General features: G+C 45.4%; 1 protein-coding gene across 6 annotated transcripts in view; it reads right to left on the bottom strand.

Annotated features, from left to right (window-relative positions):
* Positions 1-4,349: 4,349 nt before the first annotated feature.
* LOC140721850 (NACHT, LRR and PYD domains-containing protein 3-like) overlaps positions 4,350-24,109 on the bottom strand; it is a 32,243-nt gene continuing 12,483 nt past the window's right edge. For 4 of the 6 annotated variants that reach the window (XM_073036655.1, XM_073036658.1, XM_073036656.1 and 1 more), the window contains exons 4-8: positions 15,306-15,371; positions 8,239-9,976; positions 6,254-6,340; positions 5,933-6,100; positions 4,350-5,769 (exon numbers count right to left, since the gene is read on the bottom strand). In XM_073036655.1, the coding sequence (XP_072892756.1) occupies positions 5,682-5,769; positions 5,933-6,100; positions 6,254-6,340; positions 8,239-9,976; positions 15,306-15,371 (2,147 nt within the window). In that variant the 3' untranslated portion in view covers positions 4,350-5,681. Of the gene's footprint in view, positions 5,770-5,932; positions 6,101-6,253; positions 6,341-8,238; positions 11,900-15,305; positions 15,372-24,109 lie in introns of all 6 variants that reach the window. The other 2 variants (XM_073036659.1, XM_073036660.1) reach the window with 1 other exon arrangement.

Below are 24,109 nucleotides of genomic sequence, written 5' to 3'. Positions count from 1 at the left end.
CACGAACTGCCGCACCTGACAGGGTGGGTCTTCCTTTTATACCCTGTAGAAAAAACCTGTCACATGACCTCTACTGGCGGGAAAACGACATCACTCCACCACCACAAAACCATTACCTCATGTCCAGTATAACTTCAACCCCAGTCACGTGACAAGGGTACCTCTGTCACGTGTCACGGGTACGTAACAGCATTCATAGCAAAAGAATTTGAGTACAAGAACAAGGAAGTTCTACAAGTTGTAGAAGGCCTTGGTGAGACCGCACCTAGAATATTGTGTGCAGTTTGGTCCCCTAATCTGAGGAAAGACATTCTTGCCATAGAGGGAGTACAGAGAAGGTTCACCAGATTGATTCCTGGGATGGCAGGACTTTCATATGAAAAAACACTGGATCGACTAGGCTTATACTCACTGGATTTTAGAAGATTGAGTGGGGATCTAATTGAAACGTATAAAATTCTAAAGGGATTGGACAGGCTAGATGCAGGAACATTGTTTCCGATGTTGGGGAAGTCCAGAACGAGGGGTCACAGTTTAAGGTTAATAGGGAAGTCTTTTGGGACCGAGATGAGAAAAACTTCTTCAGACAGAGAGTGGTGAATCTGTGGAATTCTCTGCCACAGGAAACAGTTGAGGCCGGTTCATTGGTTATATTTAAGAGGAAGTTAGATATGGCCCTTGTGGCTAAAGGGATTAGGGGGTATGGAGAGAAAGCAGGTACAGGGTTCTGAGTTGGATGATCAGCCATGATAGTACTGAATGGCGGTGCAGGCTCGAGGGTCGAATGGCCTACTCCTGCACCTATTTTCTATGTTTCTATACTTAAAGACGACCTCCACAGCTGCTTTTGGCAAAGAATTCCAGATTCACCACTCTCTGCTAAAGAATAGGACGGCTGTCTACTCCATGGCTATGTCCTCTGGTCTTAAACTCTCTCCAATTCTCTCTCAGTGGGAAAGCATTTTGGAGATAGTAATCACAATTCTATCTCCTTTACCATAACATTGGAGAAGGATAGGAACAGACGTTAGAAATGTGTTTAATTGGAGTAAGGGGAAATATCAGGCTATCAGCCTGATTTTCAATTGTAAGTTTTCCAAATCGGTTTCAGACCGGGATATTATATGATATTTGTGTTATACACGTCAATATGTATTATTTTGCTTTTCTTGGCTCAATCTGATAAAACCAGAGGTCCGGGCACACTCATTTCTCAATTGCTCAGAACTTTCCGACTATTCTAATGGTGTTTAGTATTGAGCTTTTCTGGAGATTTACTGACATACTGCTGTGTGAGGATGGGGCAGATGGAGGAGGTGAGGCGTGTGGACAGAGGAGAGAAGATGGTTATGGAGCTACACACACTCAGACAGTGAACTGGGAAGTTCCATTCTCTCTGACCCACACTCAGTAACCAAGGTAGCAGAAGGGGAGGGGTCTGAGTTTTCCCATTCTCGCTCCGTTCGCCAGTTCCTCCTGTTCCCGAGCTGCTGCGGTGCGAGTTTCTGCTACTCTGAATGGAACCTCTCACACGTCGCTGTTCCGTCCACATCTCGTCTCCGATTGACACTGATTCTGACATTCTCTCTCTCTCTCTCTCTCTCTCTCTCTCTCTCTCTCTCTCTCTCTCTCTCTCTCTCTCTCTCTCTCTCTCTCTCTCTCTCTCTCTCTCTCTCCTCCTTCCCCCCCCCCTTGGGTTTGCTTTCTGTTATTTTTTTTTGTCTGCCAGTCTGACTGCCCCTCTCTTTTTTTCCTCACTGCCTCTAAATCTTCCTCTATAACAATTCTTCTCCCTCTCCTCGCACTTCCTCCCGTGGGAGACGCTGGGGGTTGTGATTGAGAGAAAAGGACTGCGGAATCAGCAAGAATGGGGGCGGGGGAGAGAGTGTTTGAGAGAGAGCGAGAGAGAGAGACATTTACCTCTACCAGACTTTCCACACTCAACATCACTGTTGATGTGATGGGGGAAAGGGAGGCAGACAGCAGAGAGAGAGAGACCAGAGAAAGACGAGAGAGAAAGAGCTCTGGGGTTGAGAGTCTGAGGCAGACAGACGGGGGTGAGGAAAGAGTGGAGAAGGAGACTGGAGGAAGAAAACCCGAGTTACCATCAGCATATAGAAATATCATTGATTCTTTTATATTTATTATTTATGCTGTTTTATGAATGCCTGCAAGAAAATGACATGCTTGGCACAGCTTTGTGGGCCGAAAGCCCTGTATTGTGCTATAGGTTTTCAATGTTTCTATGTTCTATGTTCCTAATATGACTCAGAGCTGCATATGGTGACGTAGATGTACTTTCACAATAATTTTTAAAGAGACTGTTGGACAGAGGGAACCTTGGAGAGAGAGTCTGGAAGGGCGGAGAGAGAACGATTGGTGAGGGAGGAGAGTGAGACGGGGAGAAAGACCAGTGAGGGAGAGGGAAAGACCAAGATGGGAGATAGACCAGGAAGAGGGGGACAGAAATCGTAGATGTGAGAGCAGCCGGGGTGAGGGAGAGATTTGGGATGAGGCCGGGGATACAGAGACGGGGCGATGTGGCGTGGAGGAGGGTAGAGAGACTGGGGGCCTAGAGAGTAAAAGTAGGAAGAGACAGGTAGGAGCAAGAGCGCGGGAGGGGTAGAGAGAGAGAGATTGGGACGTGGGAGAAACGAAATAAAGGGTGCTGAGAGGGGCTGGAGGACAGGGTGGGGGAAAGAGAGGTGGGGGAGAGATGGAGAGTGCACAGAGGGGGAAGAGAGAGGATTGAGGGAGAGAGAGGCTGAGGGAATGGGTAATGGGCGACACAGAGGTGATGATGGTTTTACTCATCTCATCTCCTCTCCTCACCTTTTCTTTCTTCCCTCCCCTCCTTAACCTGATCCTTCCCTCTCACCCCGCCCCCTGCTAACCAGCACGCACCGACAGACCTCGCCTCCATCTTCTACAGCAAGCCCGCGCCCTCTCCTGCCTTTGACGGGCCTCAGTGACGATGCGTTCCCCACTCCACTGGACAGCCTGAAAGATTCCGGCCGAGCGACCTGAGGGGGTGGGGGGAATCAAGGCGGTATTTTGGAGATGGGAGTGGGTTGGTAACGGTGCCAAGCTCTTCACGTAGCTACATTCCTCCCCATGGATACCCCTCGGTGTTCCAGCTCCCTTGTTACGAGTCGTCCTGTCCCTTCCTCGGCATCCTGTCACTCCGGAAACACTCTGCTCTCTGTTCCCTCGCTCTCCCCTCTATCACCGCTCATCTCACCCTGGCTGGCGGCCCCTCTATCACCGCTCATCTCACCCTGGCTGGCGGCCCCTCTATCACCGCTCATCTCACCCTGGCTGGCGGCCATCTTGTGATGGTTACCATTGACAACTGTTCTCCCAGCATCATAGAATGAGGCACACCCTTTTCCTCATCCTCCACTCACTTCACTCCCTGTTTATTCATTCTCAGCTCCTCATCACTCATTTCCTTTCCCTCGGTGCCTGCTCTCCCGACTCTCCATTTAACCTTCTGCCGACTGCCATTTTGTGACAGTGTGTGAACCTCCCTCCCACTTCCACCGCCAGGAAGTGTGTCACTCCCTCGTACTCACCATCTTATCAACCCCTTTCCCATCCCATCACTCGCAAACTACTTCCCTCCCTCCCCTCGCTTTCCTCTCCCCACCACCTTGACGCACTGCATCATATTGGTTGGCTGCCATTCTGCGATGCAAATTTTCGACTCTCCATATCCCCTTCTCTCTTTCTGTTACCCGGTGAGTCACTTCCCTACTCACCCCATCACTCCTGACACTCTCCCCTTTCTGTCCACTTGTCCTTTCGCCCGCCATCCACCACATCCTGGGTGGTGAACATTTTCTGATGGGAAATTAAGCTCCCCCACCCAATCCTTCCCTCTGTCGTTGAGATGAGCCTCTCCCCTCTCCCCTCTCCCTCCGTTGCGACACTCAACTCTCCGTCCCATCAGCACTGACCGCCTTCCGATCCCTTGCTCCACCTTTTCCCTGTCCACGACACCCCCACCCTTCTTACAGGTCGTCTTATTTTCCCTCTCTCCCAGTCCCATCATTCCCCTCCCTCCCCGTCCCATCACTCCCGCTCCCTTGCTATCGTTTCACTCCGCCTCACCCCGTCTGTATCTTATCCATGTCGGCCAACAGTTTGTGACAGGAAACTTCGCCCCTCCCCTTTTCGTCCCCCATTGAGCCAGTGACTTCGCCACGCTCATCGTCTCATCAGCCCTCTTCCTCCCAAACCCCTCACCCCCCCGTCGCATAACCCACATGTAGATATGTATGTGTGAATATTTGAGATATATCCATTAGTCTATTCAGTGACAAAATTATTTAATTAAAACATATATATAATATCCAACACCATATATAACACAAATTATAAAATACTGTTATTACAACCAATAACAATTCAGTATCTCTCTCCATCCCTGGCGGCCGCATTAATCAAGGATTCGCCCATTTTAAACCAACGCATCGCTCCCTCTCTTGTGCTCACTTCTACCAAAGCCGTCACTCCTTCCCCTGCAGCCATTTCAAGTGAAGCCTGCAGCCATTTGAAGTCAACGTGTCCTTCACTCCTTCTCTGCCGCGCAATTTAACCAAGGCGTCCCTCCCTCCTTGTTGCCCGTTTCAACCCAGCCAACGGAGTCTCCTTCAATCACTACATCTCACCCCTTTGCTCAACAAATTTAACGACGGTGACGGCCGTCTTCAATAGGCGTCTCACGCCCTCCGTTTCCATTGCTCACTTTAAATAAAGTATCACTAACCCTGAACTGCCCCGTCAGACATTTTAAGCGATGCAGCGGCCATTTTATGTCAGAGCGTCATTCACTCCCAACAGATCATTTTACATCGACCCATTACTGTCATAAAGGGCGGCGTTGGTAGCGGACTCAAATGCAAGACACATACACTGAAGTGCTTGGAACAGGACTAGGAGTGTCAAGCAAGCAAGGGAAGTGGGGGAGAAACGACGCTGGGCATTGACACAGGCCCTGGACGAAACTAGGATTCAGGGCCTGGGCCAGGACTTCGACGAGGAAAGCGCGACCAGGACGAGGAACTTGGAACTTGGAGCCTGGCCTAGCACTCCGAGCCAGAAACTGGACAGGGACTCGGAACCTGGGTCTTGACTCAGGGTCCGACCCCGGATCTAGGCGTGGACAAGACGTGGCTACAGGACGTGGCATGGCTACAGGAATGGACATGAGACTCCTGGACAGGAAGAGGGAACTCCAGCACAGCGCTGGGCGAGGCACATTGACAGGACGAGAACACGAAGCCTTGACTTGGTCTTGGCAGAACAGGAGCACAGAGCCTTGATCTTGGGAGACTAGAACTTCTTGGGTACAGGACATGGGGCCGGGTACTCCTCTTAAACACAGAACACAGAGCCAAGACCACTCCTAGGTTACAGGACATAGGGCCGGGACTCTTCTCTGATTTGTCAGAAATACGCAGAAAGAGGCAGAAATACGTCACTGCCTGAACGCTCCAAATGTCACAGAGTGCGATAGTGGAGCCAGTTCCATTAAAACGGTTGAGAATTAAACCTGGCGCGCGGCCATTAAAGGGGAGCGCGGGAGTTAAAGGTAAGGTCGGGATTTAAATAGGAGGGCGGGGAATCGGCCAAAATGTCGCCATCCCGCGGAAGGGGATGATCACACATTCAGATGTTCATACGGCCACTCTCAGTCCAGGTCTGGGTTCCTGCAGAGATCTCAGTTCCTTCCTCCCAGTCTCACTGAACAGATTGTTCCGCAGCCTGAAACAGATGGAAAAATAAAATGAAATAACCAGATTACACAACAGTGACAGTAACAGGGGACTGGGGTTAATGTTTAAACAACACACATAGACAGATATCAGCAGAAAACCCTCGGATCTTCTGATATTTTATCACATTGAACATTAACACAAACACTCACCGGATCTCCTCCAGACTCGGGAGGGTCAGTATGAGGCGGCGGAGAGCGGGGACAGATCGGTCTGTGAGCGAGTTCCATCCCAGGTTCAGTTCCGTCAGTGATGGGTTTGTACTGAGAGCGGAGACGAGATCCACGGCACCAGAATCTGTGAGACCGACATTGACCAGCCTGGAGATGAAAAAGAGAGAGGGTGAAGGTCACAGAGAAAGGAGACGGTACAAATCCCGAGTGTTAATCAGTAACACAATTACTGACCAAATTAATGTTTAGTGTCAGACACCCAGAGACTGTAAACACAATCTCACATAGTCTGGTACTTACCACAGTATCTTTATTTTACACTCCGGGTTCCTCAGAGCCGCAAACACCGGTTTCATTCCTGACTCTCCCAGGTCATTCCATCCAAGTCTAAACACAAACAGACAAATTGATGAACAAAGTGATTCAAACCGTGGGTCTGAGGGAATTCTCTCACTCGGATATTTCAGGAAACATTAAACCCTTCAGTACATCACTGATCGGAGTTCCCATCATTGTCAATGTCCCTCACTGCCCAGCTCCGGGGTATTCACCGAATGTCAGTAATTTAGTCTGTCGGTGTGACCTTGTAAACTCCACATATTCTGTCTCATTCCCCGATGGGTAGAATTGTTTTTTTTTTACTGACGTGAGAGGGTTGGAAGGGGCAGGCCGAAGGATGAAACAAAGTCCCACAGTGATGAAGATTTGTGAATGAGAAACTGTCGATGGGAGATGGTGGAAGGACCACAGCTGAGCAAAACAGATAGGGAGACCGAACCTGCAGGACGAAGGGTAATGGGGAACAGAGGTCTACCAGAAGGAATGGTAATGGTGAAGAGAGAACCCAAAGAAAGGAAGGGGGATGGGGAAGAGAGGTCCGACAGGAGGAAGGGGGATGTGGAAGAGAGATCTCACAGGAGGAAGGTGGATGTGGAAGAGAGATCCCACAGGAGGAAGGCGGATGTGGAAGAGAGATCCCACAGGAGGAAGGCGGATGTGGAAGAGAGATCCCACAGGAGGAAGGCGGATGTGGAAGAGAGATCCCACAGGAGGAAGGCGGATGTGGAAGAGAGATCCCACAGGAGGAAGGCGGATGTGGAAGAGAGATCCCACAGGAGGATACGGATGGGAAAGATAATCCAACAAGTTGAGAGGATCCAGAAATAGATTGTACGGGATGGGTGGGTCTGAACTGAGGCCCACAATCGGGAGGGGAGATCCCTGAATTGTGTCTGAGTATCTGGTAGTGACCAAAGTCACACAGGTGGACTGATGGTGATTGTCACACACGGGGAAGGGCAGGGGAGGACAATCTCTCAATGGCATCTCTTTCCTTCTCACTGGGACAGTCTGCTGACGGTCTCTTGTCCCTCATCCGGAAGAGGGTGTGCAGCTCAGACTCACTTGCTGCAGTCAGTGTCGGTCTGGGTGACAGTAACAGTGAGAAGGAACGTTGTCAATCGACGTGTCACAGGCAGCGAGAAACATGCCGTTCCTGTGATTTACTACCATTAAACCAATGGCCATTGTTCACTAATGAACAAGGCCAAATTTGGAATATTGTGTACAGTTCTGGTCACCGAATTATAGGAAAGATATCAATAAATTATAGAGAGTGCAGAGACGATTTACTAGGATGTTACCTGGGTTTCAGCACTTAAGTTACAGAGAAAGGTTGAACAAGTTAGGTCTCTATTCATTGGAGCGTAGAAGGTTGAGGGGGGATTTGATCGAGGTATTTAAAATGTTGAGAGGGATAGATAGAGTTGACGTGAATAGGCTGTTTCCATTGAGAGTAGGGGAGATTCAAACGAGAGGACATGATTTGAGAGTTAGGGGGCAAAAGTTTAAGGGAAACACGAGGGGGTATTTCTTTACTCAGAGAGTGATAGCTGTGTGGAATGAGCTTCCTGTAGAAGTAGTAGAGGCCAGTTCAGTTGTGTCATTTAAGGTAAAATTGGATAGGTATATGGACAGGAAAGGAGTGGAGGGTTATGGGTAGGTGGGACTAGGTGAGATTAAGAGTTCGGCACGGACTAGGAGGGCCGGAATGGCCTGTTTCCGTGCTGTGATTGTTATATGGTTATATATGTGATGAAGTCTCTAAATCCCCTTCACAAGGCACATCAAACCCTCCCGTCCCTGTAGATTTACTGACCGATCCCCTGGGCATTTGTCAGAATATTTCACAATCTGATTTGCTGCAGATTCACCCGAATTCCTTTACATTGAAACAACATAATGGAACAGTTTCACAGTTCAAAGTGAGAGATAAATCAAGTTACCCCAATTCGTGGCACTTGTGCAGCCCGGGTCCCAGCCGCTGGATTCCTTCACACTGAATGTGGCAGCTCTGCAGGTCGAGGAGTTTTATTGTATCACAGAGTCCGATGACATGAGACAGGACCGCGCAGTCAATCGGGGTAAGCCGCATTTCACGGAAAGAAAGCGTTTCCATTGATCCCAGTGTGGCCTGAGCCAGTCCACGATTCTGAGACTCAAACAGGTAGTGCAATGCGTTCAGGAGCCTCCTTTTACTATGTTCACTCTCTGTGATTTCAAACTGGCGTTTTACCTCCTCCTTCACCCAGTCAATCACGCGGCAGGCTGTTTGATGAGGAACTGGACCCAGAAACTCCTCCAGGTCCCGAGTTGTCATTGCGGAGGAGAGACCAGCGACAAAACGTAGAAATATGTCAAATCGCCCATCTGTTGTGTTATGGGCTTCAGTGAGGAATTTCAGGATATCCCCGGGATGTGGATTCAGGAATTGTGCGACTGCAGCTACAAACTCTTGGATGGTGAGGTGTGGGAATGTATACACCACGCTCCGGGCAGAATCCTCTCTCGCCAAAAGCTCCATCAGGAACCCGGATAGGAACTGGGAAGGCTGCAGATTGTAGTTGATCAAATCTCCATCTGTAAACACAAACTTCCTCTCGGACACTCCTCTGAAGGCCATCTGACCAACCCTCAGTAATACGTCACGTGGGTTCTCTGTCTCACGGCGGCGGTTTTTCAAGATGTTGTAAATATAGTGGAAATAGATTTGGGTGATGGTCTTGGGAACTCGCTGCGGGTCCCTGACCCTTTGCGTGAAGAAGTGGCCCAGTGCCAGAGCGAGGATCAGGCAGTAGGAGGGTTTGTAGCTCATGGTGTACAGGATCTCGTTCTCCTTCACGTGTTTGAAAACAGCTGCTGCCACCGTCTGATTTTCAAAATACTTGATGAAATATTCCTTCCGTTCCTCACCAACAAATCCCAGGATTTCAGCCCGGACACTGATCTCCGCCTTTTCCAATAAATGTAATGCAGTGGGGCGAGTGGTCACCAGCACTGAACACCCTGGGAGCAGCTTGTGCTGGATTAAACTGTACACAATGTCCGATACTTCACACCAGGACTCAGGATCTAGGCACTGGTGCTTGGGTTCTGAATCTCTCCGACTGTCAGAAAAATCGATTCTGTGTTTGAATTCATCCAAACCATCAAATATAAACAGCAATCCCTCTGGGTTCTTCCAGACCTCTCTCAGGATATTCCGAAAGTAAGGATACTGATCCAGAATCAGTTCCTTCAGGTTTATTCGACAGTTAATGGAGTTTAAATCCCGGAATTTGAAACGGAAGACAAACTGGAATTGTTGGTATATTTTCCCTGTGGCCCAGTCATAAACAATCTTTTGTACCATTGTTGTTTTCCCGATCCCCGACACTCCGGCCACTGCTGCGGAACTCGCAGGATTGTATTTATTCCCAGAAAAGCTGCTCTGGAACAACTGATCGGTCTGGATTTTTTTCAGCTCTCCGCAGAGATGCTTTTCTCTCCACTCCTCATGGTCTCTGCCTCTGGCCAGCAACTCATGTTCTACCAGTGTCCGATCTCGAACAGTAGAAATGACCGTGAGCTCAGCGTATCGATCAACCAGCTGGAAAACCTTCACCTTCTCCTCCATCAGGCTCGTGTTCACTCTCAGTGTTTCAGTTTGTGTCCGCAGAGTCTCCTTGTGCTTCTGCTGAACATCTTCCATCGGAAAAATAAAATGATCAACACATTACACTTGTCAAAAACACAGATTCAGCTGGTGTTTTCACACTCTGTACTAATATTGCAGGATTTCAAAGTTTCAGTGGATGACAGTGTGGACAATAAAACCTGGTTCATGGACAATGGACAGGATGGCAATCAATGACCAAGAAAAGAACAAACTTGTACAATATGATATTCAGTGAGCAATGAAGGTAAAAGTTCCCTGTGATATTTTATTGTGTTCTGCTGCCCACATAACAGCACATGTGATTTTCCAGAAACACTTACTGGCACCCAGCCATTCTTTAACGATAATCTCTAATGTCTCCACAATTTCATTCATAACAATCCCTTCCTGATCAGTGTAGAAACACGGATTGTGAAGATGGGCAGTGAGGGACATTGACGGCGAATGGAACAACCCCTTCCTGAGGGCCACTCTGGCGATCTGGTGGTCTCACCCCTTGTATTTCTGAAAATTGCTCAGTAATGTTTTCAATTAGCAACGTTAATTCCTTTTCTTAGAGTATTCTGCTTCTCAAGGTCTCGCTAACCTGTTCAAACGCAAAGTCCCACATGGTCCCTGTGCTCCTTCTGACTAGCCATTCTGCTTCTCCACATTCTCTAGATTTCCGGTTGCAATGTAGGACCGGAACGGACCGAAGTGCAGGACACAGACATGTAAGTAGCATTATTAGAAGTCTGTTTGTTTATAGTTGCCAGGAAAGCTGGGGAGCGAGGATAGATGCTTACGCGGACATGAACGCTGCACTCGGACCCAGAGCCTGGACCTGGACTCGGACTTGGACAAAGAGCCTGGACTTGGACACAAAACGTCAAAACCAATCAACGACAGATAATTCATTTCTTGACTCGGAGTAGTGGCAAACAGCCTGCAATCCTCAGCTGGACACGAGACGACAAAACCCAACAACGACAGGCAATTCATATCTTGACTCGAAGTAGCGGCAAAACGGCCTGCAATACTCAGCTGGACACGAAAGGACAAAGCTAATCAACGACAGACATTTGTATCTTGTCTCAGAGTAGCTGCAAACGGTGCATTCCTCAGCTGGATTCGAGACGACAAAACAACAGTTCATTCGTTCCTTGACCCGGAGTAGCGGCAAAACGGCCTGCCAACCTCAGCTGGCCACGAAAACGACAGAATTTGTACCTTGACTCGGAGTAGCGGGAAACTGGTCGGCAACTCAGCAGGACACGAAAACGACTGAATTCACAAAGCAACCACAGGCACCAAAGCAACTTAGAGTCCACGATTCTTGGCCGCCCGGAACCTATATTGCCACACTGGCTCAGTAGACGGTCCATTATTCTTGACGGCCTGGAACGAGCATTGCCGCACAGTATCGGAAGAAGGTCAGGAATTCTCGGCGGACCCGAAATGAGCATTGCAGTACAGCCCCGGAGACGGAGCAGCAGAAAGTAGATGTAAGCCGGAGTTTTATGCTGCCGGTTCGAATGAGGATCAGGTGCTCTAATCTAGGAGCCCGGTGGAACACGGGGAAAAGGAAATTAACGGAAATGAAGAGTCACCGGACCGGACCGTGACATTTCCACTGCCAGCCCTGGATCTGAACTATAATATCAATTGCCTAAAACTCCTCAGTCTCTTCCCAGGATCTTCTTTATTGCTGTATTTGTTATCTGGGATATTGTATGCATAAATCGGGACAGAATGTGGAAAAAAAATGAGATGAATTTCTGGAGAAAATTCATATAGAATATGCCAGGCAACTATGGTCAATAATTCACTGGCAAATGTTCCATTTGAAATGAGGCTATGGAGGAACTCAAAAGGGTTTGTGAGTTATGTGGAATTTTGGCTGTTGGATACATTCTTTGGCCAATAGGTTGGTCGTCAATTGGGGTGTATTGCAATGTTATAAATAGAATCTGTTAAAGAGAAAAAGAAGCTGAGTTACAGTTTGCAAAATACTTCAGAGACAGTTAAAACCATAAAGCCAAAGAAGATCATAAGCGTTCATTTCCCCCTGTTAATCAGGTTAACAGAATTGTAGTCGATTGTGATACGGTTGATAAAGGGATATAAAAAATGGAGTCGTTCAGAAATGAATGCAAAATGCTGAAATGCTGAAATTATGAAAATCATGGACACTGGGAGTCTAAGAGTGGCGAATATTGAATCGGATTTCTTCACTTAGGCGATGATTTCCTTGGACCGTGGCACTTTATTAGATCATAAGACATAGGAGCAGAATTAGGCCATTCTGTCATGGCTGATCCCGGATTCCACACAACCCCATACACCTGCCTTCTATCCATTTCCTTTGATGCCCTGACCAATCAGGAAACAATCAGCTTTCTTATTCCCCTTTTATTTTCTGTGTTTGAAACTGCACCTGGATACGTAGCATTAGTTTTAACGTAGTCACCAATGATAAGTTAGATTCCCAACTCTTGTTCTTTTACGTAATGAACAATAAATATCAGTGCAAATAACAAATCTGAGACGACATCTCAATCAAAGCATCTACTTTTTTCAAGAGAATGTATTTCTATTTAACCGTGAAGTTGAACCGAATTTATAATAAACTTAGTCTCTTCCTTGCAGAAAGGGAGTGACCACTTTGATTCAGGTACACCACAGACCCCGAACCGTCACCAGAAGATACTGGAGTAGATAGATTACACAGAGATGTTAACAGTGCTGTAGGAGCAGAGGATTTTGACTTCCCCAAAATGAACATGAACTGCCTTATATTAACGGCTTGGAGAAGGTGCAAGTTTGAAAGTGCGTTGAAGAGAAGTTACTTTGCAAAAAGACAGTGGACTGTTATGCCAGACAAGGGCAGATCTGGTCCTGTTCTATTCATGAACGTAGCAGGGCGTGTGGTTAAAGCATTTTAAATATGGTGATAATGAGGATGAGCTTATGGAAAGGAGAAAAGGTGGCTTGGATATAGATATCTTGAAGTAGGGGATGGATGACTTTGATTGTATACAGCAGCACTGAGAGCAGATGATTGAATGTTATTGTTCACCCAGTAAGCCGGAGCCATTCAAAAGTGAATAGTGGGAGTTTGGGGTCAATATGGACCTGTTGGTGAGAAAAACTTTGAAAATCAAGGTATGTCAAAGATTCAACTCATAAAAAGAGGCATGGGGTCAGCTAGACAGAACAAAAAGCAAAGAAAACTATCCTGAAAAGAGCTGATGACAAGTACCTGATAGGAATTATAAGAAAGGACTGGGGCATGACATGAAAATGCAAAAAAAACACATTGAATATATAAAGGCAAGAGAGGTTCAGTGGATCAGAACACGGCCAAGAGCATATGGGAATTCATGGGATGAGGAAACCTCCAGAGGTGTATGCAGGTATCGGCCATGTACCGGAACACATTGGGAAGTGCGAGGTGCTTCACAGTGTGTTAAGATCCAGCCTGGGTTTTGGGCAGTTTTACGGTGCATCAGGGCACTACCAGAGGTACGTGCAGTTCACAGTCCTAATGCGGATTAAATGAAGTATAGTTTAATATTCGTGCAAATTGTACTGATTTAGACTCGTGCTGAAAGAACTGCTTTATTATTTTAGAGATACAGCACAGTACAGCCCCTTCCAACCCAAGCGCCCACCACCCAATTACACATTTGTGACCAATTAATCTACTGACCTGTACATCTGGGCATAGACTGATTCAGGATAGTCAGCATAGCTTCGTGTGTGGGGGAAATTTCTAACAAATCTTACAGAGTTCTTCGAGGAAGTTACAAGGAAAATCGATGAAGACAGGGCAATGAATGTTGTCTACATAGATTTTACTAAGGCATTTGACAAGGTCCTGCATGGGAGGTTGTTTAGGAAGGTGCAGCCAATCGGCAGTCCAGATGAGTTGGTAAATTGGCTTTGAGGGATATGGCTGAATGTACTAGTTGATGGTTGCCTCTATGACTGGAGACCTGTCACTTGAGAGTTGCATGGATCGGTGTTGGGTCTGTTGTTGTTTGTCATCCATATTAACAATCTGGATGATAACGTGGTTAAGTGAATCATCAAAAAATCAGAGGACATCAAGATAAGGACAGCGAGGAAGCCTATCATGGTTTGCAGTGAGATCTGGACCATGTCGAAAAATGGGCTGGAAAATGGAAGATGGGATTTAACACAGACAAGTGTGAGGTGGGACTACAACAAGAGGCCAGGGTGAAAGTTTTAAGGGCAACATGAGGGGAAACCTATTGACACAGAGGGGCGTCAGAGGTGGAACGAGCAGCCAGAACAGCTGGTGCATGCAATCTCGATGTGAAATTTTAACAGACTTTTGGACAAGTACAAAGATGGAGGTCGATAGCTGCGGGCAATTTCAGGAATGGGCTAATGGTCCTGTTTCTGTGCTGTACTTTTCTATGACTATTGCTGCAATGTAGGAAGAATGCAGAGCATCGGGAAAGAATCCACGCGGTTACAGAGAGAAGATATAAACTCCTTTCAGACTGCAGCAGGATTTGAACGGAGATCACTTGCTGAAAAACAGTACGCTAACCGCTACTCTGTCGTGTCATCCTAAATCGGGAAGATCTTCACAGTTCTCCCGCTCTCAGGCAATCTGGGATTATCTGGTGTATCAACACCCAGCAGGGTATGGCGATTCACAACACATCAGCACACTGACAGCCACTTCTGCTGCTTCCATCAACATCTTGCTCGGTGTAGATGCCTCAGTGATGCTTACGGCTGGATAGTCGAAATACTGAACTGAGTTTCTTGCATGTAACACTCGGGCTCGATTAACTCACGTTCGGCTAGGGAAAGCTGCCGTCTGCCCCTCCAAACGGTGTAATCACGTTTGTCTGGATGCTGTTTAATACACTCCTCGACCCTCGGACTGGGACCGACCACGGTGGTCTACCAGAGCGCTTCCTTCACGTCCTTCCTCTTCGCTTCTCCTCCCGAATCTCCCGCGCACCAACCCCGGTTCCCACACATACAGATACAATAACAAGACTCCCATTGGTTAGTTCCCCCGTGATCAGTAGTTATAACCCAAACTTCTCAGCCACAAAGAACATTACCTCATAGTTAACACTACAGAGAAGCCATTTAATTATTAGCAGTTAGCAGTTAATATTACCGAGAACCCTACATGCACAACGTGTCAGAAGTTGTCCAAAGTGTAACTTAAACTCAGAATACCCACTGATAGAGATTTCCAGTCAAAGCCATCCCTTTCCACAAACGCTGATAGCTGGGCTCCCAGTCTCTGCAATCTCTGAACAATCGCAGCTCAGCATAATTTCTGTCAAGTAATTAACTTAAATAGTTTATTTCATCACTCACCTTTCAGTTGCGAGGATAACTCACAAAAGCCTCTAGTGATATTCGTGTGCTGACATGGATCACGACCTGTGGACATCGAAAAGCTTTCATGAAACCAGGTCCAACATGCATTGGTAAGTCTTGAAAGTTTCAATCTGATTTCGGGCAGAGTGTGGTATTTCACTGTACCCAGTTCCTGGATTTCCACTGTATCTTCTCCAACTTTGTTAAATCCTCCCTCACTTCCACAAAGACAATAAGACATAGGAGTAGCTTCTCCATTCAATCATGGCTGATCCTTTTCTTTACACCTCCTCAACGTCATTTCCCAGACTCCCCATAATCTTTGATGCCATGTTCAATCAAGAAACTATAAATCTCTGCTTAAGTACACCCAACAACCTGGCCTCCATAGCTCCATGTGGTAAAAAAAAATTCCACAAATTCACCACCTTATGGCCAAAGAATTTTTTCTGCATCTCTGTTTTTAATTAACGCCCCTCTGTCCTGAGGGTATGCCCTTTTGTCCTGAACCCTCCCACCATGGGAAACATGCTTTCCACATCTACTATATCTTAGTCTTTCAACACTCGATGGTTTCAATGAGATCTTCCCTCATCCTAAATTTCAGCGAGTACCGACCCAGAGCCACCAAACGTTCCTCGTATAATAACCCTCTCATTCCTGGAATCATCCTTGTGAACCTACTCTGGACCCTCTGCATCGCCAGCACATCTCTTCTAAGATGTGGAGCCCAACCCTGTAAAGAATATTCAAGGTGAGGTCTCGGCAGTGCCTTATAAAGTCTCAGCATCACATCCTTGCTCTTGTATTCTAGATCTCTTGAAATGAATGTTAACATTACATTTGCCTTCCTCACCACAGACTCAACTTGCAAGTTCATGTTTAGAGTGTTCTGCACAAGGAGGCCGAAATACCTTTGCATCTCAGATTTTTGTTTTTTCTTCCCGTTTAGAAAAGAGACTGCACATTTATTCCTACTACCAAAGTGCATGACCATGCACCTTTCACAATTACATGTCATTTACTACATACTTGCCCATTCTCCTAATCTGTCTAAGTCTTTCTGCATCCTACCTCTTTCCTCAATAGTACCTGCCCCTCCACCAATCTCGATTTCTTCTGCGAACTTGGCAAAAAAGCAATCTATTTCCAGGGAAGGTGGGACCTGTTCTGGCGGGACGGTTTATATCTGAACAGGAGGGGGACAAATATTCTTGCAGGTAGGTTGGGTAGAGAGGATCCAGTGGATTTAAACTAGATATGGGGGGGGGGGGGCTTGGTGGAATCAGAGTGTAGGAACAGATGTATGGGAGAAGGAAGAAAAAGAAGACAGTAAAGTTCTTTGTACTGTTAGAGATAAACCAAGAGGAAGAGGTGGAGAATATCTTAAATGCATTTATTTTAATTCTAGGAGCATTGTAAGAAAGGTGGATGAGCTTAGAGCATGGATTGATACCGGGAAATATGATGTTGTACCTATTAGTGAAACATGGCTGCAGGACGGGTGTGATTGGCAACTAAATATTCCCGGATTTCGTTGCTTCAGGTGTGATAGAATCGGAGGGACAAGAGGGGGAGGTGTTGCGTTTCTAGTCAGAGAAAATATTACAGCGGTGCTCTGGCAGGATAGATTACAGGGCTCGTGTCGGGAGACTATTCGGGTGGAATTGAGGAATGGGAAAGGTGTAGTAACACTTATAAGGGTGTATTATATACAACCTAATGGGGAGCAAGAATTGGAGGAGCAAATTTGCAAGGATATAGATATTTGTAGTAAGCACAGAGTTGTGATTGTAGGAGATTTTAATTTTCCACACATAGACTGGGAAGCCCATAATGTAAAAGGGATGGATGGTTTGGAGTTTGAAAAATATGTGCAGGACAGCTTTTTGCAGCAATACATAAATGTACCAACTAGAGAAGGGGCAGTTTTGGATCTTCTGTTAGGGAATGAAATAGGTCAAGTGACGGAGGTATGTGTTGGGGAGCACTTCGGGTCCTGTGAACACAATGCCATTAGTTTCAATATAATTATGGAGAAGGATAGGACTGGACCCAGGGTTGAGATGTTTTGATTGGAGAAAGGCTAACTTTGAGGCGATGCGAAAGGATTTAGAAGGAGTGGACTGGGACAATTTGTTTTATTGGAAGGATATAATAGAGAAATGGCGATCATTTAAAGGTGAAATTTTGAGTGTACAAAATCTTTATGTTCCTGTTAGGTTGAAAGGAAATGTTAAAAGTTTGAGAGAGCCATGTTTTTCAAGGGATATTGGAAACTTGGTTAGGAAAAAGAGAGATATCTACAATGGAAATAGGCAGCATGGAGTAAATGAGGTGCTCGAGGAATATAAAGAATGTAAGAAGAATCTTAAGAAAGAAATTAGAAAAGCTAAAAGAAGTTACGAGGTTGCTTTGTCAAGCAAGGTGAAAATAAATCCAAAGGATTTCTGCAGTTATATTAACAGCAAAAGGATAGTGAGGGACAAAATTGGTCCCTTAGAGAATCAGAGTGGACAGCTATGTGTGGAGCCGAAAGAGATGGGGAGATTTTGAACAATTTATTTTCTTCGCTATTCACTAAGGAGAAGAATATTGAATTGTGTAAGGTAAGGGAAACAAGTAGGGAAGATATGGAAACTATGACGATTAAAGAGGAGGAAGTACTGGCGCTTTCAAGGAATATAAAAGTGGATAAATCTCCGGGTCCTGACCGGATATTCCCTAGGACCTTGAGGGAGGTTAGTGTAGAAATAGCAGTGCCTCTGACAGAAATATTTCAAATGTTATTAGAAACGGCGATGGTGCCGGAGCTTTGACGTATTACCCATGTGGTTCCATTGTTTAAAAACGGTTCTAGGAGTAAACCTAGCAATTATAGGCCTGTCAGTTTGACGTCAGTTGTGGGGAAATTAATGAAAAGTATTCTTAGAGATGATATATATAATTATCTGGATAGACAGTGTCTGATTAGGAAGGGTCAACATGGATTTGTGCGTGGAAGGTCATGTCTGACGAATCTTATTTAATTTTTTGAAGAGGTTACGAGGAAAGTTGACGAGGGTAAAGCAGTGGATGTGGTCCATATAGACTTCAGTAAGGCCTTTGACAAGGTTCCGCACGGAAGGTTAGTTAGGAAGGTTCAATCGTTAGGTATTAATATTGAAGTAGTAAAATGTATTCAACAGTGGCTGGATGGGAGATGCCGGAGAGTAGTGGTGGATAGCTGTTTTTCAGGTTGGAGGCCGGTGACTAGTGCTGTGCCTCAGTGATATGTTCTGGATCCAATGTTGTTTGTCATATACATTAATGATCTGTATGATGGTTAAATTGTGTTAAATTGAATTAGTAAGTATGCAGATGATACTAAGGTAGGTGGCGTTGTAGATAATGAAGTAGGTTTTCAAAGTTTGCAGAGAGATTTAGGCCAGTTAGAAGAGTGGGCTGAGCGATGGCAGATGGAATTTAATGTTGATAAGTGTGATGTGCTACATTTTGGTAGGGATAATCCAAATAGGACATACATGGTAGATGGTAGGGCATTGAAGCATACAGTAGAACAGAGTGATCAAGGAAAAATGGTGCATAGTTCCCTGAAGGTGGAATCGCATGTGGATAGGGTGGTGAAGAAAGCTTTTGTTATGTTGGCCTTTATAAATCAGAGCGTTGAGTATAGGGCAAACACGAGGAAATCTGCAGATGCTGGAAATTCAAACAACAACACACATAAAATGCTGGTGGAACACAGCAGGCCAGGTAGCATCTATAGGGAGAAGCACTGTCGACGTTTCGGGCCGAGACCCTTCGTTAGGACTAACTGAAAGGAAAGATTTGAAAGTAGTGGGGGTAGAGGGAAATGCGAAATGATAGGAGAAGACCGGAGGGGGTGGGATGAAGCTAAGCGCTGGAAAAGTGATTGGTGAAAGTGATACCGAGCTGGAGAAGGGAAAGGATCATGAGTATAGGAGTTGGGATGTGATGTTAAAATTGTACAAGGCATTGGTAAGGCCGAATTTGGAGTATTGTGTACAGTTCTGGTCACCGAATTATAGGAAAGATGTCAACAAAATAGAGAGAGTACAGAGAAGATTTACTAGAATATTACCTGGGTTTTAGCACCTAAGTTACAGGGAAAGATTGAACAAGTTAGGTCTTTATTCTTTGGAGCGTAGAAGGTTGAGGGGAACTTGATAGAGGTATTTAAAATTATGAGGGGGATAGATAGAGTTGACGTGGATAGGCTTTTTCCATTGAGAGTAGGGGAGATTCAAACAAGAGGACATGAGTTTAGGGTTGGGGGCAAAAGTTTAAGGGTAACATGAGGGGGAATTTCTTTACTCAGAGAGTGGTAGCTGTGTGGAATGAGCTTCCAGTAGAAGTGTTAGAGGCAGGTTCGGTATTGTAATTTAAAGCAAAATTGGATAGGTATATGGACAAGAAAGGAATGGAGGGTTATGGGCTGAGTGCGGGTCAGTGGGATTAGGTAAGAGTAAGCGTTCGGCACGGACTAGAAGGCCGAGATGGCCTGTTTCCGTGCTGTAATTGTTATATGGTTATATGGTTATTTGATCACCTAAATAATTTACATACAGCATAAAAAAGTGTTCCCAACCCCGATCCATGCAGAACACCACTGGCAGGCAACTAGAAAAGGATCCTTTTATTCCCACTCGCACCAGCCAAAGCTATAACCATCTTCGTAACTTTCCTGTAATACCACCTTCTCTTACTTTGGTAAGCAGCCTCATGTGTGGCACTTTGTCGAAGTCCTTCTGTAAGTCCAAATATACAACATCCACTGCAACCCCTTTACCTATCCTTCTTGTAATCTTCTCAAAGAATTCCAACGGGTTTGTCAGGCAGCATTTTCCCTGAAGGAAACCATGCTGATTTTGTGCGATCTTGCCCTGAGTCACCAAGTACCTCATCACCTCATCCTTAACCATTGAATCCAACATCTTCCCAACCACTGAAGACAGGCTAACTGGTCTATTATTTCCATTCTGCTGTCTTCCTCCTTTCTTGAAGAGTGGAGTGACATTTGTAATTTTCCAGTACTCTGGAACTATTCCAGAGTCCATTGATTTTTGAAAGATCATTTCTAGTGCTGCCACAATCTCTAACGTTATTTTTTTCAGAACCCTTGGATGCAGTTCATCTGGTCCAGGTGACTTATGTACTTTAAGATCGATCAGCTTTTGGAGCACCTTCTCCTTTGTAATAGTAACTGCACCCACTTCTCTTCCTTCACACACTACAACATCTGGCACACAGCTAGTGTCTTCCATAGTGAGGACTGATGCACAATACTGATTTAGTTCATCTGCCATCTCTTTATGCCCCATTATTATTTTTTTCTACCTCATTTTATATTGGCCCTATATCCACACTCATCTCTTTATTATTTTTTTTTACATACTTGAAAAGCTTTTACTATCCTCTTTGATATTATATATTAGTTTGCTTTCATATTTCATCTTTTCCCTTCAAATGATTCTCTTAGTTGCTCTCTGTAGGTTTTTTAAAACTTCCCAATCTTCTATCTTCCCACTAAGTTTTGCTCTTGTATGCCCTTTCTTTTGTTTTTACATGAGCTTTGACTTCCTTTGTCAGCCACGGCTGTACTATTTTGCCATTTGAGTATTTCTTCATTTTTGGAATACATATGTCCTGCACACACAATTACTGCTCTGCCAGCAGCCCCTTCCAAGTGATGGTGCAGACACACCTAGTCTTGAGAAACCAAACAAGGTAATTTGATTCCAAACAATTTGTTTATTGATCATTACAGAATGTCTCTCTGGTGCATTCTCTCTTCCTCTTTTCCTAACTATGATTCTCCAGAGACCTGTATCAGAATCAGGCTTATTATCTGTCACACGTTATGTATTTTGTTTCTCATTTTGGCAGCTGCAGTACAGCCCATTACATAACACTACTGCCGTATTGTACAAACACTTTTCAGCCGTTGCTATATACATGTCTGCACTGTACTATATGTACTACCTAACAAGGCCTTCTCACATTAGGCCAGCACCCTGAGCACCATAGAGCAGCCTTGCTGTCCACCCACATGCTGCCCATACCATTACAATGATACCTGCTCCTTCCTTTTAACGAACGGACTCATTGGCACCATGATTGCGAGGAAGTGGGTGTAAAATATTTCAAATTCCCCACCCATCCCATATATAACAATGTTCACTGTTAGCATATTCCAGTAGGATTTGCAAAGTAGCCATCTTTCCCCTTGCGTATGTGTTCTAGGATCAGTTAATAGAATCCTGCCAAACATCCTTCCTTGGATGTGAAAACCATTTAAAAGTCTGTCCACTGTTGTGTAGCATATTCTAGAGAGAGGGAATACCTTCACTTCAGAGAGCAGGTAAGAATCGGCTGCAATAGGCCAGGCGTCATATTTGGACAGGGATTAACAAGGTCAAGTCATGGTCCTTGAGTGGGATATGTGAGCAAATTTGGTTCTGGAAATTACAGACACTGGCCGTTCACCACCAATTTATTTTATCATTTGATAAGGCAACACGCATGAGGCTAATTAACAAAATAAAATCCCATGGCGTTACAGAAAAAATGCTGGCATGGATAGCGGAATGGCTGAGAGGCAGGAGGCAGCGAGAGGGCCAGTGATGAATGGTTTTCCTCAGGGGTCAGAATTTGTACTACTACTATTCACATTGTTTGTAAATGATTTAGATGATGATATTGATAGCTTTGTGGCAAAGTTTGCCTTTGACACGAAGATAGGTGGAGGGGTAGTGCTTAGACGAATTGGAAGAATGGGTAAAAAAGTAGCAGATGGAACACAGTGTTGGGAATTGCATGAGATGCACTTCAGTAAAAGGAAAATAGTGCGGACTACTATCTAAATGGGGAGAAGTTTCAAATATCAGAAATCTCTAGTAACTTAAGAGTCCTCTCTCGAGACTCCCAGAAGTTTGCTCTATAAGTTGAATCTGTGGTAAAGAAGGAAAATGCAATGTTATTATTTGTTTCGAGGAGAATAGAATATAAAAGTAGGGAGATAATGCTGAGCATTCATAAGACAATGATCAGAGCGCACGTGGAGTATTGTCAGTTTTAGGATCCCATATCTCAGAAAGGATATATTGTCATTGGAAAGATACCAAGAGGATGATTCCACGTATGAAAATGTTAACATTTGTAGAGCTTTTGGCAGCTTTGGACCTGTTCTCATTGAAAGTTTAAAACAATGCCGGTTGGGGTGGTGGTGGGGGCTTAGAATGTTAAAATGCCTGAGCAGATTAGATATGATAACGTTATTTCCCATGGTAGGGGAGTCTAGGACAAGAAGGCATGACTTCAGGGTTGAAGGACGTCCAGTTAGTACAGAGATGCGGAAAAATTACTTCAGTTAGAGGGTCGTACATCTGTGGAATTTGTTGCCACGAGCGGCTATGGAGGCTAAGTCATTGGGTTTAAGGCAGAGATAGATGGGTTCTTGATTAACCAGGGAATCAAAGGGTATGGGGAGAAGGCAGGAAAGCGGGAATGACCGCACGAATTCGATCAGTCCATGATTGAATGGCAGAGCAGACTCGATGGGCCGAATGGCTGGTTCTACTCCTATATCTTATGGTCTTACGGGATCTCATTGAAATCTATCGAGTGTCGAAAGGACTAGATTGGGTAGATGAGGAGAGTATGTTTCCTATGGTGGGGTATCCAGAACTAGAGAGCACAGCCTCAAAATTGAAGCGACCTTTTAGAAAAAAAGATAAGGAGCAATTTGTTAGCCAGAGATTACTGAATCCGTAGAATGCTCTGCCACAGACTGCAGCGGGGGCTAAGTCCGCGATATACCTGAGGAAAAAGGTGATCGTTTCCTGATCAGTCGGTGCATCGAAGTATATGGCGAGAAGGCAGATGTATGGGGTTGAGTTAGATCCTGGATGAGCTATGAAGGAACGGCGGAGCAGAGTCGATGAGCTGAATGGCCTAATTCTGCTCCTATGGCTTATGGCTTTATGGTCTACTCCGTGGCTTTAAACTAGAGTTTCAGTGGATGGGAAGCATTGTACTGGGGCAGATAGTGGAGGGATTGTGCGGAGAATGTTGCCAGATCTACGTATAAAGTCAGATATGGTAAGAGTAATCATAATGGGGACACTGTTCGGAGTTGCGTATAAATTAGTGCAATGAGTATTGTTCGCAAGGCAGATAAGCTCAGAGCACGAATCATCATGTGGAGTTATTAAATGGTACCATTAGTGAGATTTGTTTGCTGAAGAAGTAGGACTGGCAGCTTAATAACCCCGATTTCCGTTGTTTTAGACATGGCAGTGCAAGAGGAAATAAAGTGGAAGGTGTGGCATTACTATACAAGGAAGGTGTCTTGGAAACGCTCTGACAGGGCAGACTGGACAGCTCATCTACTGAGGCACGGACTAGATTGGCCAAACTGCTATAATGCTCTGTGGCCATCTCCATTTTTGAACTTTCCCTGGAGAACATTGCACTAATTCCCATGATTATGGATACCAAATCGTAACTTATGTCCGTCAACACAGTCTGACCTGCACGTCACCATCACTCCACTCTGGGTGACCTCCTGTTCCCTGGGTCAATTTCTCAGCATACCTCTCTTCCCAGTCAGTACATTAATGCACACCCGAGTACTCAGTCGATCCATTCCCTCATTCCTCCGACTCATAGAACGCAACAGCACTAAAACACAGACCCTTCGGTCGAAATATTAATCTGCCTTGTCCCATTGACATTCACCCGGAACAGAGTGCTTCATGTTCTTCCCATTCATGTAC

The sequence above is a fragment of the Hemitrygon akajei genome, unplaced genomic scaffold (genome assembly GCF_048418815.1).
Source record: "Hemitrygon akajei unplaced genomic scaffold, sHemAka1.3 Scf000063, whole genome shotgun sequence".
Taxonomy (NCBI): domain Eukaryota; kingdom Metazoa; phylum Chordata; class Chondrichthyes; order Myliobatiformes; family Dasyatidae; genus Hemitrygon; species Hemitrygon akajei.
The sequence above is the reverse complement of the archived record's forward strand: the minus strand, read 5'-3'. Positions and strand labels throughout refer to the sequence as shown.